This window comes from Martes martes, assembly GCF_963455335.1.
Source record: "Martes martes genome assembly, chromosome: 13".
NCBI classification, from domain to species: domain Eukaryota; kingdom Metazoa; phylum Chordata; class Mammalia; order Carnivora; family Mustelidae; genus Martes; species Martes martes.
Genome location: NC_137901.1, coordinates 92,486,667 through 92,500,407, shown reverse-complemented (window position 1 = coordinate 92,500,407; position 13,741 = coordinate 92,486,667). Strand labels below are relative to the sequence as shown.

General features: G+C 59.4%; 1 protein-coding gene across 1 annotated transcript in view; it reads right to left on the bottom strand.

Annotated features, from left to right (window-relative positions):
- Positions 1-13,741, bottom strand: part of EP400 (E1A binding protein p400) — an 87,547-nt gene that overhangs the window by 28,245 nt on the left and 45,561 nt on the right. The window contains exons 27-36 of the mRNA XM_080821417.1: positions 13,385-13,479; positions 12,651-12,922; positions 9,111-9,313; positions 8,853-9,022; positions 7,529-7,725; positions 4,497-4,608; positions 4,167-4,310; positions 873-1,013; positions 581-664; positions 122-256 (exon numbers count right to left, since the gene is read on the bottom strand). Of these exons, the coding sequence (XP_080677543.1) occupies positions 122-256; positions 581-664; positions 873-1,013; positions 4,167-4,310; positions 4,497-4,608; positions 7,529-7,725; positions 8,853-9,022; positions 9,111-9,313; positions 12,651-12,922; positions 13,385-13,479 (1,553 nt within the window). The remainder of the gene's footprint in view (positions 1-121; positions 257-580; positions 665-872; positions 1,014-4,166; positions 4,311-4,496; positions 4,609-7,528; positions 7,726-8,852; positions 9,023-9,110; positions 9,314-12,650; positions 12,923-13,384; positions 13,480-13,741) is intronic.

The following is a 13,741-nucleotide window of genomic DNA, read 5'->3' as shown; positions in this document are numbered from 1 at the left end:
GACACCGTCTGACCACACTCGGGGACAGCCCGGGCAGAAGCAGAGATCTGCAGCCAAGCGTGACACAGCACACGCCGGCTGTCCCCGCCTCGGGCCCTGCGCCGGACGGAGCCGCACGTACCGCGTTGTAGGCATCCTCCCTCGTGTAGGTGAGAAGCTGCTCCTGTTCCTGCTCCTGCAGCACCCGCGCCTCCCTCTCCCGCAGCGCCCTCGCGTTCTGGGCCTCCCACTCCCTCACGGCGGTCAGCACGGCGTCCTGGCGGGAAGACCGCAGAGAGGAGCCCTGAGACCGGCTGCCCCGTCCCGCCCCGCCGCCCTGCCCCCTGCTCTTGCTGTCACCAGCCGCGCCCCGCGTCCCCCCACCAATGGGTCCACGTGCTCCGGACCCGTTCCCGCCCCAACAGGTAACTCTCCATCAAGCACTGAGCTGCTCCCAGGGAGAAGTGTTCCCTGGGGTTTTCCCAGACTTGATCTTTGATATGTTTCCACACTGCTCGGTCCGGTGTTTACTCCTTTAATCCCGCGCAAGTCATGCTGACTTCAGGCCAAATTTGACTCTGAAGGCTGAGCACCCCCTCACCTCGCTGTCTCCCTCTTTCTCGGGGCCAGCCGGCGTGTGGAACAACTCCAGGTAATTCAGCGCGTACTTCTCAATAGGCGTAAGCTGTTTCAAAAGTCATCGTTTGAACGGGGTGAAAAGCAAGTTAACGAAGGTTGAGGTCCTCACACGACCCCCCCTGCACTTGAATCAAGAAAGTGATTGTTCTTACTCTAAGCAACCAAAGGAAAATTTCACAGAAGGGTCAAAAGTCCAAAACACCGAAGCGTATGGGGAAAAATTAGGTTGAAGTGGAAAAAGCGCGCGCCCAAACCTGCTCCATGAAGTCCGCTAACTCCTCCAGCTGCGACGGCTCCTCCCTCTGCCGCGGGCTGTCGGGGCCAGACACCCCCGGCACAGCCTCCTCCTCGGGTTTCTGGGCGTCCTCCTCCAGGTACTCGATGCTCTTAAGGGCCTAAAGAAGTTACGTGCTTGTCTCACTTTCACATATTTTTAAATTCCAGGGTTTGGAAAAGGAGCTGCCCCACGTCACACCCACGAGACACACCTGCACGGCACGTGGCACCTCCCCGTGGTCACGCGCTCCCACTTGGGCCCAGGAAACGAAGCCCGGAGGGAGGCCGAGAACGAATGTGAGGGGCTCACAGCCACACTGGACAGTGAGGCCCAGGGAAGAGCCATGTGCTGCCACACTACCAAGCTGCCAACCCCAAGAACAGAGCGGAACGGGGCACCTCGTTCACGCCCGACACGCACCGTGGCCGTGACTCTGACCGACGAGAACGATTCCACATGGTGCACGAGACACAGGTCTCTGTCCACAGCACGAACAGGAGAAAAATGACCCGACGCCATGGCTGCCCAAACCAAGCCCACACACATCAGGCGTGTTAAGACGGGCAGTGGCCCCAGAGAGAAACAGCAGTGAGAGGAAGGAGGTGCCTTCCCACGGCCACCAGTTCAGGCCTGACGTGCACCGGCAGCTGTGGACGCACACACTCATGCACCGGGCGCAACCCAACGCTCTCTGGTTCCTGGGTGTCGATTAGGACCTGTACAACCTCTTTTCTTGGTGATTTGGAAAAATCTGCAGCTTACAACGTAATCTGACCTCACACCGCACTCAGAACACACTGAGCGCCCAGGGAAAAGCGACAGGGACGTCCTGACGCCCCGGGGTCAGAATGTCTCTCAAGCAGCGCGCGAGAGCAACAGCCACGATACGGAAGAGCCGCCAGGCGGCTTCAGAATGCGCGGTCCCCGCTCATGACCGCATCCCCGAAGGCAGACCACAAAATGCAGGAAGGTATTCCGTGTGTATCTGTATAGAACACAGACACCGACCACGGAGAAAAAGAAACAGCCCAGTCAACCAAACCACGGGGAAAAGACGTGAGCAGACACTCCAGGGACTGCACAGAGACGCCCAAATTCATAGGCCGACAGCAAAGGCAAATCCCACCCGAGACACGGGCACATCCGCCACACGCTGCCGGAAAGGACACGCCAGGCCCTGCCTCCGATGCCGCTGCCAGAGCACAGATCAGCCTGGCCAGCCCCTGTGGGTCACAAGCACGCTCCCCGACAACCCAGGGGCCCCACCCCAAGGTGCACCCCCCAGAAGCCAGCGGAAACGCGCGCACGCATGTGCCAAGAGACACGAAGAAGATATTCACAGACGCACGGCCCACAACACGACGGGCCGGAGAAGGATGTCACAGCAACCCACAGCGCAGTGTCGGGGGGGGGGGGGCGGTGGTTTCTGGGGAGCTTCCCCTACAACACCCTCTCAAGCTTCTCTCTGTGATGCGGTGCTTCCCAGGGGGTTCTCGCGCTTCAATGACACCTTCCCTGAAAGCCGTTTCCCGGCATGAAGCACCCGAAAAGCGTTGCCCCTGCTGGAGGAGACCCGGACTAGCCGGGCAGCGAAGACGTCACCCGACACCGCTGCTCTGTGCGCGGCTGCTCCGACTGTGCCCTTGCCACTGGCCTCTGCGCCAGCCCCCACGACCCAGACTCAGCACAGAGCCAGAGGACCGTTTGGAAGAACACAGCCAGGCCCCACCACCCTCACCCCTCATCCCCTGCTGACCCACAGCTGCCCGGATGGTCCCTCTGCCCACACCACCCCTCCCTGAACATCGCTCCCAGCCGCAGCAGGGAGAGTCCGTGTTCTACCCGTCTGCGGGCTTAGAGTCTTTCCTCTTGCTGGAACGTACGCTGCATGGGGGCGGCGGCACACCACGCCGTTCAGTAGGGTCCTCCTGCCTAGAACGTGCCTGACGTGCGGCCAGACATTCAACACACACACTGGGACAGCACCTGTGCGTTGAGCTAGCGCGCTGCTCCGCCCGGTACGCACACATCCCTGAGACAACTGCGCACAGCACGCCACGTTCCGCACCCACACACCCTCCTGCCTCTCGTTTCTCTCCCAGGACACGTACAACACTTTCAACAGAAAGGTCAGTATTTCTGGGAGAGAACTAACCTTTTCTTTTTAACCTCATGCATGTAACACCTGTTTTTAAAAGAACGGGGGATGGGGTCATCATACACGGCAAACTCCAGGAAGGAGGCAGGAGGATCCGCACCAAGTGGTCATCGCTGAGCCAGGGGGAGGGTCTGGTGCGGGACACTTGCTTTTCAAGATAAATCCCTGAAGCTTTTCCACCTACGTATTACTTCTCAACCCAACGAGGACTTTTAAAATAGCCACGGCTGTGGCAAGTCCTCCTCACCAAGGGCGCGGGGATGGGGGTGGAGGGGCACCACAGGGGAGCCAGGGCAGCCGTCTACCATGGACAAGAGAGTGGGAAGAGGCCCAGGACATGGGGGTACCTCCGAGGCCAAGAGCCCAGAAACTGACACCCAGGAAGGAGGGGGAGGAGGGGGCAACCCCCCCCCAAGCAGGCCAAGGGGAAGAGGGAGTCGTGGGGGGAGCTGCAGCCAGGCTACTCCACGAGGCAGGGCAGGAGGGGACGTGGCCCCAAAAACAGGTCTACGGCGTGTCTACACAGCCAGCACTACCCAAAAACAGCAGCATATAAGCCACGCCTGTGAGTTAACTTCAGCAGCTCATGCATTACGTGTGTAAAAGGCAGTATTCTACTTAACCCGATACACCCAAATATTACTTAAACAAGCAACCAACGTAAGAAGGTATTAACGAGATCATTTACGTCCTCCTTTGTACTGTCCTGACAATCAGCTGTGCACCGTGCACTCACAGGGCTCCCATCAGACAAGAGGGAAGACAGCAGGCCACGGGCACAGGCAGAGCAGACAAAGCAGGTCAGACAGGACAGGTGAGGCACGCCCCACCGTCAGCTGCCCGCTACGGCTCAGGGGAGGCAGCGCGGCTCGGGGAGAGCTGGTGAGGACAGGGACGGCTGCCGAACTGGGCAGCAGGTGCCTGAGGCCCCCAGACTTTACACTGCTTTTTACCTGCTTTTCCAGATGGAAATGCCCAGGAGAGAAAGCAAGCAGGCAGGAGGGGGGGACCAGGGCTGAGTGAGGGGGGCCGGCAGAGTGGGCAGCGCGCTCAGGGCCAAGGGCACGTGCAGCACATCCTCGGTGACTCCCAGGGCAGGCCACCCGCCCTCACCTCAATGAAAGGTCTTGCAATTTTGGGGGCGATGATTTCTGTGGCAGCAGGCTCCTGAGAGAGGACCACGAACTCCTCCGCCTTCACTGGGAAGCCGGCATCGTCAGTGGGAGAGCACACCTCAAACAGCTCCTGGATGGTCCGCTGCGTACGAGACACACGTTAGCGTCGGGCCAGAAGCAGGTCGGCACCTGACCGGCGCGTCAGACCGCATCACCAGGGAAACCGCCCAGCGACTCCTCACCCACGCGTTGAGCCGCGTTGCCTGCCCCCGCCCCCCACCCTGAACACCAGGTAGCAACCCCAAGGACGGCGCGCCCGTGATGGCACCTGCGTCAGGAAGGCCATGGAGTAGTCATTGCCCTGAGCGGCTACTTCACGGATCAAGTCTTTGGTTCCGTTTTTCAAAAGCTTCTCTTCGATGGAATTACCACTCACGAGCCTACAAAACACAGACCCGTGTACGATGACCGCTGGGCGTCCGGAAGCACGCCGCCACGAGCAGTCGGGGTGCGAGGGCGGGGAGGCTGGTGGCACAGCACCCGGACACTCGGGCAGGAGCTGCACAGCTCTGCAGGTGCTCGGGGCATCCCCTATGTGGCAGTCAGGGCCACCTCTCCCACCCCACCTCTAGCCACCCCTACCTCCCCTGCCACACCTAGAAATGCCCTCCGGGGTCCCCCGCGAAGACCTCCAGAGTGGACAGCCTGGCAAGCCCTCTTACACGACACAGCCCGCACTTTCAAGGGGTCACGTTTACACACAATGGTGGGCAGCATCTGCTTCACCGCACACGTATCTGCGTTTTGCGTTATCACCAAGCGGTGTGCTGCAGAGATCCCCCCCACCCCGCACCCAAACAGTTCCAGTGGCTGCTCAACGCCCAGGGCATGGCTGTACCCCAAGCGCAGGCACTCTCTGTCCCCGCCGTGCGCTGGGAACAAGCTCCGGAAGGCAGCGACGCCACAGGCCGAATCCTGGGAAGGAGATGCTGGGCACAAAGGGCATGCACCATCTCCAGTCCAGCAGACCCTGCTAACCTGATGTCCAAACAGTGCAACAACCCTACGTCCCCAGTCAGGGGCAGGCGGTCCCCGGCCATCACCACTAGCAGCTGTGCCCACCGCTGTCCCATCGGGGCACGTAACAAAAACCGTCACACGTGCAGCACCTACCCTCCACCCGCGAGCCTGCGCATCCCACACGTGTGTGTGCAGCTGGACTGGCCCGTTCAGATGCTTGGGTTCCTCCCACCTTTCTCGAAGAAGGGCTCATTTACCTTTTTTTCCTCAACCTGCACGAGCGATCTAACCCTCCGTCTGCTGCGAGAATTGCAAATCATTGTCCCAATCTATTATTTGTGCATTAGCTTTGTTCATGGAATCTTCTTGCAAAAACCAAACTTCAGCTTTCATTTTAACTGCTGTCAGGTATGTCTGCCTTTCCTTCCCTCCAAGCTTTCTGTCTGGCTAAAGTGATCCCTTCAAGCCACAGGTATCACCTCTTTGGTACTATGCTAAGACTGCCGCTTTCTTTCTACAGCGGCATGCCCAACCCTGGGGCCGGTGTTCTGGCCATCAAGTGGGCACAGCACTCCGGCCCCAGCTCGTCCTCACAGCATCAGCAGCAAGTGCTAAACGACCTGCGAACCAATGAAGCTGGAACCCCACCCTGCTGGTTCACGCCCGCGCCGTTCGTTGCTTCCCCTCCGATGATGTGCCTTCCCCCGAGCCCCTGTGCTACAGCCCTTGTCAGCATTTCCATTGGCTGCTGTCAGCTACCCTTCACTCCAAATACACTTTTTTTTAAAAAGATTTTGTTTATCTGACAGAGACACAGAGAGATAGGGACCACAAGCAGGGAAAGTGGGAGAGGGAGAAGCTGGCCCCCTGCCAGGCTGAGCAGGGAGCCGGATGTGGGGCTCAATCCCAGGACCCGGGATCATGACCTGAGCCGAAGGCAGACACTTAACAACTGAGCCACCCAGGCGCCCCCAGATACACTTAAAAAACCACTTTATCCAGGGATGCCTGGGTGGCTTGGTCGGTTAAGTGTCAGCTTGGGTCACAATTCCGGAGTCCTAGAATCACCCCACATTGGGCTCCCTGCTCAGTGAGGAGTCTGCTTCTCCTCCTCCCTCTGTCCTTCCTCCCACTCACGCATGCATGTGCTCTCTCTCGCTCCCTCTCAAAGAAAATCTTTAAAAATAAGCAAAAGCAAATAAATCCCACTTGATCCACTCACGGGTGCGCACGCATACATATACACAAACCCCCACGATGACAACCTTCCTAAACACTGTTCTGCATTTCACATCGCTTTGGGGAAAGCACATTTTACACACCAGGTCTTCCTGCCCCAGAACACGGCTCAGTCTCCAACTCACATCTTACCACGTTTTGCACAATTTGGTTCTCGTTTCCTACACAACCTGCATCTTTACTGCCAAGACTATTCCTGATTCACGGACTACGGTTACGGAGAAGAAAACAGTTTTCCCGTTTCCGGCTGGTAAGCGCTGAAGGGTCACAGCCTCCGTAACTGCAGAGAGCAATCACGCGGGAAAATGTTGCACACACAACACACACGGTGCGCCAGGCTGTACCAGCACGGAGACAGTCCACAACGCGCCGCTGAAGGAAGGGCGGTTAACAAGGCCGTGGGCATCAGCCATCTAGACAGTGAGAAAGACGCCTGGAAAGACACGCGGCAACTGTTACTCATCGCCGTCTCTGCAGGACACTTCTCCACGGACCGCAGACAAGCAGTGACACAGCTGCTCAAACTCAGCCGTCGGAGGACTCTGCCTCGGTGGCAGGAGTGAGCGGTCACAGGCACAGGCCGGGGCCTCGCACACGGTGCCGGCACCACGCACCCGCCCGCACACCCAGTGCCAGTACACACGGCAGACCCGCTGTTGTCGCGCTACCACACTAAATGCTTCTGTGAGTTCAGACGCAAGGGAGAGCCTGCTCCGCTCTCCTCAGCCACGTGCGGGGCCGGCGGAGGTGATGCACACGGGTCTGAGCTCTTCCGGTCATTTTACTGACAGACAAGGGGCATCGGACAGGGCTCTAGAAGACGCGCGACAGATACGCGTCGAATGCACGGCAAGTTGTGCGTAAGCAACGTGATTCGACTGCAGTTTCAAGCAAACTGATTATAAACTGAGGAAATGTTGGGCCTAAAGAAAGAACACAGAAAGCAGCAAGAATAGAAGTCTGCCTCAGAAAAAATAAATGAAGCGGTGGAAACTTCTAGAACATGTTGTAATGTACACTTGAGCTCCACGGGGTGCTTCCGCTCCAGCACCTGCTGCCCCCACACCTCCACGGACCCCTTGTTGCGCCCGCCACCCTCACCTGTAGATGTGGACGTCCTTGCGCCTCCCGATCCGCTCGCACCACTCCTGGGCCTTGGCGTCCATCACGGGGTTCAGGTCGTTGTCATAGAACACCACTGCATCGGCCTCCACCAGGCTCACGCCTGTGGCGCGGCTGTGGGTCGAAAGAATGGCGCAAAAGATCCTCCTGTCCCTGTTGAAACTCCTCATCAGCTCCTGAGATGAAGCAAAGCCCTCAGGTTAGTTCCCCTGGTCGATGCTGGCGCAGCTCGGCGCTCCCAGCAATGAACGTCCAGCTGTCTCCCGCCGACTGAGCACAGACACCCCCACGCACTCTGCACAGGCCAGGCCTCACTGACCAAAGGAAAACGTCGCCTCCACCTGACGTGGACTGTCAGCTCAAGCCGTAGGCCCCAGGAGAACACAGAGTCTTCCTGGGGAGGGACGTGTGCTCGGTCCTGTACCCTCAGGCAATGCCTGGGCCTTCACAGCAAAAGACCCTGGAGTAAGGCTGAGGGAGCAGAGAAACAGGCCAGAGAGGCTTTCAGCCTCCTGGGAGCACTGCTCTCTGCAGTGAGCTCAGCACCAAACCCGACCCTCACAGGGACCCCCTCCTTCCCGGAGAGTCCACGTGTGATCTGTGAAAACACCACCGACAAAGCTCGCTCGTTAACCCAGCGCTGCATCTCCTCCCAGGCCCTTCTCCACGTGTGCGCGTGCGGGTGGAAAGACCCACGTGTGCGGGATCACACAGTCTGGGAACCTTCTCCCAGCGGAAGCATTCTGCTGTGCTACTCCATCCCATTCCAAATGCTTTGATGACCAACTTGCAGTCCAGCGCACGGACACTCAGCACGGGGCCAGCCAGCAGCATGGCACATGCACGACCTACGGACCCATCGTGCTGCCGGACGTGTGCGTCGCTCCAGGGAGGAGCAGAGGTGCCACAGGCGCACTGAGCCCTTGGCGCAGAATCACTTGGGCCGGCGCACGCCCCACACCGTCAGCCTGACTCCTAGGAAGCCGTGCGGCTTCACGCCAGCCGAGAGGGCGAGAGATCACCCGTCGGGCTGACCCATGGGACACAGCCTTAGCCAATCTGACAAGCGACAGAGGGGCACGCGGCACGACCTGCATTTCCCGCGGGGTGCCTCGTGGGGGCCATGCCCAGGCTCTCACCCCAGCCACGGCTGAAGCGCACCAGCCCACTCCTCATGGCACAGGCCACCACGCCCCAGCAGCCGCGCACGTCCCGTAACAGGATGCACGAGCTGCGGGCCTGTCGGGGCCCGGGGACGTGAAGCAGCCCCTGCCCTCGCAGGACGGCGCCCCTCCTTCCTTACCTGCCGTTGCTCGCTGTTCGCGTTCTCATCGATCCTGATGTAGGTGAGATAATGGAAGTTCAAGAACATTTCTAAAATGTCCAACATGAGAACCATTTGCGACAAGATCAGCACTCGACGTCCCTCAGACTTCAACTTCTGAAGCAAGATGGCTAAAGCTTCGAGCTTTCCTACGGAACGAACGACATCGAGTCTCTCCTGAGCCCAGGCGCGGAGGGCCGACCTCGAGGCCAGCGCAGACGGGAGCCCCCGCCGTACCTGAGTCGAACTGCACCAATCGGAGCTCCGGAAACCGGAGGGAGCGCAGCGCCGTCATCCGCCGCAGCTGCTGAGCGTAGGGAGCCGTGTGCTCTCGCAGGCGGTGCCTCAGGAGCCTCATCCTGCGGCTGTAGAGGGACGGCGGCCTCGCCACCCACAGGGACGGGGGCGCGGCCACCACCGGAGGGATCACACACACCACCCTGAGAAGCAGAAAGCACCTGGGTCAGACGCGCTGCCCACGGCGTCTCCACCAGCAGCTCCTCTGTCCCAGGAAGCGGAGGGCCAAGAAGGAAGCAGGCAGAACCTTCTACTGCTGTGGCCAGAAACAACAAGGTGCTTAATCACAGTCACACAGGGTGACACAGCTGCTGGCCGTGTCACAGCACCATCGGTCACAGCATCCGCGGGAGCAAGTCCCGCCAGTCCTGGCCCCTGCCGGCCCCCAGCTGGAAACGAGCAGCGCAGGGCACCCCCACTGAGCCTGCAGGAAAGGGCACAGAGACGCCCCATTCCCTGTGAAACTCATCTTCTGGTGGGAATCTCGGAGTACGGGTCCTGTGTCCCCAGGACGTCTGGGGGAGAACTGCACCCCCAGAGCTGGGAGAGCCATGTGCTGCCAGGAGCGGAGCCAGGCTTAGCAGGAGGAGGCCTGCTGAGAGCAGCACGAGAATGACTCCGACGGGCCATTACAGCACAGGACACGTCCTCCAGACCTCTGGGTGCCCCCCACACCAGGACAGCCTCACTCTGGAGGTCAGCTCAAGCTGCGTTTCCCTGATTTGCTACCAAATGCATGCAAATAAAAAGGCTATCTATGCCCAAAACCACTGGTGACAAAATCAAACCACTAAATAAGTGGACAGCAAGTCCATGCTCACTAACCCGGAGTCCACATGGCCGACACGCCTGTTCTGCCCGACCCGCCCTGAAGATCTGGCGTGGCCCTAAGCCAAACCCCAGCCGTTACTCTGCACATCACCGACACAGTGAGCCGAAGGCTACCACACCAGAAGGGCCACCCAGACCGGGCGAGAACAGAGCCGGAGGCACACCGCCCAGCGCCGGGGCTCGCGCGGAGGAACAGACAACACCCAGCTGAGGAGGGCCCAGGGAGAGGCCCAAGGCAGTCACCTCAGCTCTGCCAACGGAGCAGAGAGCGTCTCTCAACAAACGGTGCCCGACAAGCAGGCACCCACACGCTAACACGCGAACGTGAAAGACTCGACCGGACGTCCCGGCTTCCTCACGGCGGTACCCGGTAAACCCCACTCCTGCAAACAAAGAAACCCCAAATAACCAGCAACCCACGTGAATTTGATTAAGCCTCTGAATCTATTTAGAGACGATACAGGCAACAAAGCTACACACCAGGTTACACCTCCAGGAACCAATTCAGCAAATCCACATTGTGGGAAATTCTACAGAGAAAACCACCAGTTTTCCTCAACAAATAAATTGCAAGAGGAAAAAAAAAAAGGCAAGCCAGAAGCACAACCTACAGATTAAGAGCCACACGACATGTATCCCCAACTGCTGTGTCTCTACGTCACTGCCATTCTGATTCGAACCATAAAAATGCTTATGAGACAACCACAACTGCGTGTGCATGAAAGACACTTAATGGTACCAAGAGCTGTTCTTTCCTTAGCTAGGCTAACGGTACGGTGCCTGCGCTGCTTTCAGAGCACAGCGAAATTTTACACAGGAACTCCCGTCTGTCCGGAGCTAGCTGCAAACAGCCTGTGCTTCGGGGCAGAGCTGGGCGGGAGCCAGTCCCGGGCTGAAGGCCGGCTCCCGGTACACTCGGGTTCACCGCAGTAGGCTGCTTGTATAGGTTTAAAGGTTTTCTGAAATATGAGATTCTTCAAACGGGAAAAATGAATCTAGACACAGACCTAGTTCCTTCACAAACATCAGCTCCGAATGGACCGTAGATCCGAAGTGAAAGGCCGACAAGGGAGCCCTGCAAGAGGACGCAGGGCAGGCCCAGGTGACCAGGGCCTAGCGATGACTTTCCAGGCCCAGCCCCAAAGGCACAGCCAGTGAGAGGAGGGAGAGCTGGATCTCACTAACCCTAAACACGGCCGCCCCGTGAAAGCAAATGTCGTAAGGAGACAAGCCACAGGCCGGGGGAGGTCACGAGAGACACCGCTGATAAAGGACTGGCCCCTGAAACATACAAGCACTCTGAAAGCCCAACAGCGAGAAAACAAACATTAAACAATGGGCCGAAAACACCAACAGACACCTCTCCAAATGAGATGCACACGGCGAAAAGCTATGAAAACAGGCTCCACGTGGCATGTCCTCAGGGAAGTGCGGGTGACATCGGCCCCAAGACACCACGACACACATGTCCGAGTGGCCAGAACCCACAGCACGGACCACAGAAGCGGGACAAGGACGAGGGCCCACAGGGGCTCTCGCTCACTGCTGCTGAGAACGCAGAACGGGGCAGCCACTCAGCTAGTCTGCTGGACCTTTTCTACTGGGTGAAACGTGCCCCCACCAGATGACCCGACAATCGTGCTTCCGGTTCTCATTCAAACAGCAGCTTCGTCTGTGACTGCTGCAGCCTGAAAGCAACCAAGCTGTTCTCCCGTAGGTGACGGACAAACGGACCCACGAGACAAGGGAGCATCACTGGGAGCTAAGAGAAGTGGCCGTCGAGCCACGGAGCGCTGACGGGGAGCCTTCACCTCATCTCGCTAGGAGAAAGCAGCGCATCTGAAGAGTCCGCGCCCTGTACGGGTCTGGGAAAGGCCACGGGAACAGTAAAGAGGTCGCTTGCTGCCCAGGTTTCATGGGGAAGCGCGACCGGGCGGGGCACGGGGCCTTACGGCAGCTCCCAGGCCATGGGAAGGCGGCGGACACAGCCAGGCCACAGGAGCACGGCCGGGTCCCCACCGTGAACGCTCAGCTGCAGGCACACAGCAGAGAAGGGAGAGAGGACCCGTCCTCAGGCTGGACCTGACCAGCGCTCAATGCAGGGAACGGAGCACCAACAGGGCGGCCGCTCCAGGCGGGGCCCAGAGGAAGCACAGACGCTCGGTGGGCAGGGTGGGGGGGTGGGCCGGCCCCGGGCACAGCATCTGCATTTTCGTTTTCTCTCCTAAAGCTCGTTTCTGAGTTTAACTCTAAAATACACATTCCTCACCACGCAACGTTAACTTTTTCATGGGGTTTTCCAATAAAATATTACTTTAAAAAAAAACACAGAGAAACTCATCAACCACACAGCGGTCTGTTCCGGCACCCGGAACACACAAGGCTGCTGTGGCCCTGCGCCCAGGCCGGCCAACGTGCACCCAAGCGGGGCCCCAGGGACAGGGCCAGGGCCCAGGGGAGAGGAAGCCACCCGAGGAGACACAGCCTTCCCAGAGAGACAAGCAGGTGCCAGAGCCGAAGACGCGGGAAGTAATTCACGACCGACGTCTGAGAACCGCTCAGGGAGGAACTGACAGAACAGGCTTCCGGCAGGACAAGCAGGGCCCGTGGAGGAGAGCGAGGTGCGGGCTCCCACGCAGGCCGCCCTACCTGTCGATGACATCCTGCAGGCAGGCCTGCCGCTGGGTCAGCGTCAAAATCAGGTCCTTCTGACCGTGGGAGGGCGGCATGTACCCGCCCGCCGGCCCGGCCCCCTTCCGCTGGCTGCTGTCAGGAGCCCCGGGCCAAGGCGTCTGTTCTCGGCCGACCACGGAACAAATCCGCAGCAGATCTCGGCCGTAGACGGGGGCCCGCGAGCAGCGCCGCTCGTTGACGAAGCAGACCCGGTCCAGTCGCTCCTTCAGAAGTCTGCCCTTCTCCTCCTTCACGGGAAACAGGGTGGAAAACGGTCACCGAGGGACACAGGCCCGGGGCCTGGTCTCGCCAAGCCCCACAGTGTCCCTCGCGCACGGCGACCCCGAGACACCCGCGTCCCCTTCTACGGCGGACTGCGACGGAAAGGAGGCGGACGACACAGTGTGCGTCTCTGACTGAAAAAGCGTTCTCCAGACGGGGTGAGATTTCTAACACCCGGAAGACGGCTTCGAAAACAAAACACGTGGAAGATGTCTGCACTCACGAAGCCCCGTTTCCCTTGTTATGAAATGCGCTTTTAGAGTCAAATTCTGGGATTCAGAGCGATGATGTGCTTTCAAGGCCCACATGCCGACAACACCATGAAATACCACAACCGCCCCCCAACAAGCAGCTTCTGAGAAACAACTTCGGAGGGTGAAGGAGCGGCCCGGGGACCCCACGAAGGGTTGGTGAGGGAGGCGCCATACCTGGGTTGGCCCTCCAACAGGAGAGGCCGGTTTGGAGGCCATTCCGGGTTCTCCAGCAGTCAGGGGGTTGACCGCCACTCGCCCTGGCACACCAACTGCAGAGCGAGACGGAACTGCTGAACGCACACGTCTGCGGGCTCTGCAGGCCCTCCTCCGGCAGCTCGCTCTAGCGACGCGCTGCCCACACCCCTCAGGACCGCCCGCAAAGCACCCGCTTGCCAGCCATCATCCGAGCCGCGGGTGTCTCTCTCCTCTAGCGAAAGCTCAGCGCACTCAGAGGAAACACCCACACCTGAGGCCCGTGGTCATGCTCACCGCCGTCATGTGGCCACACGCACACATCCCCCGGGACATCAC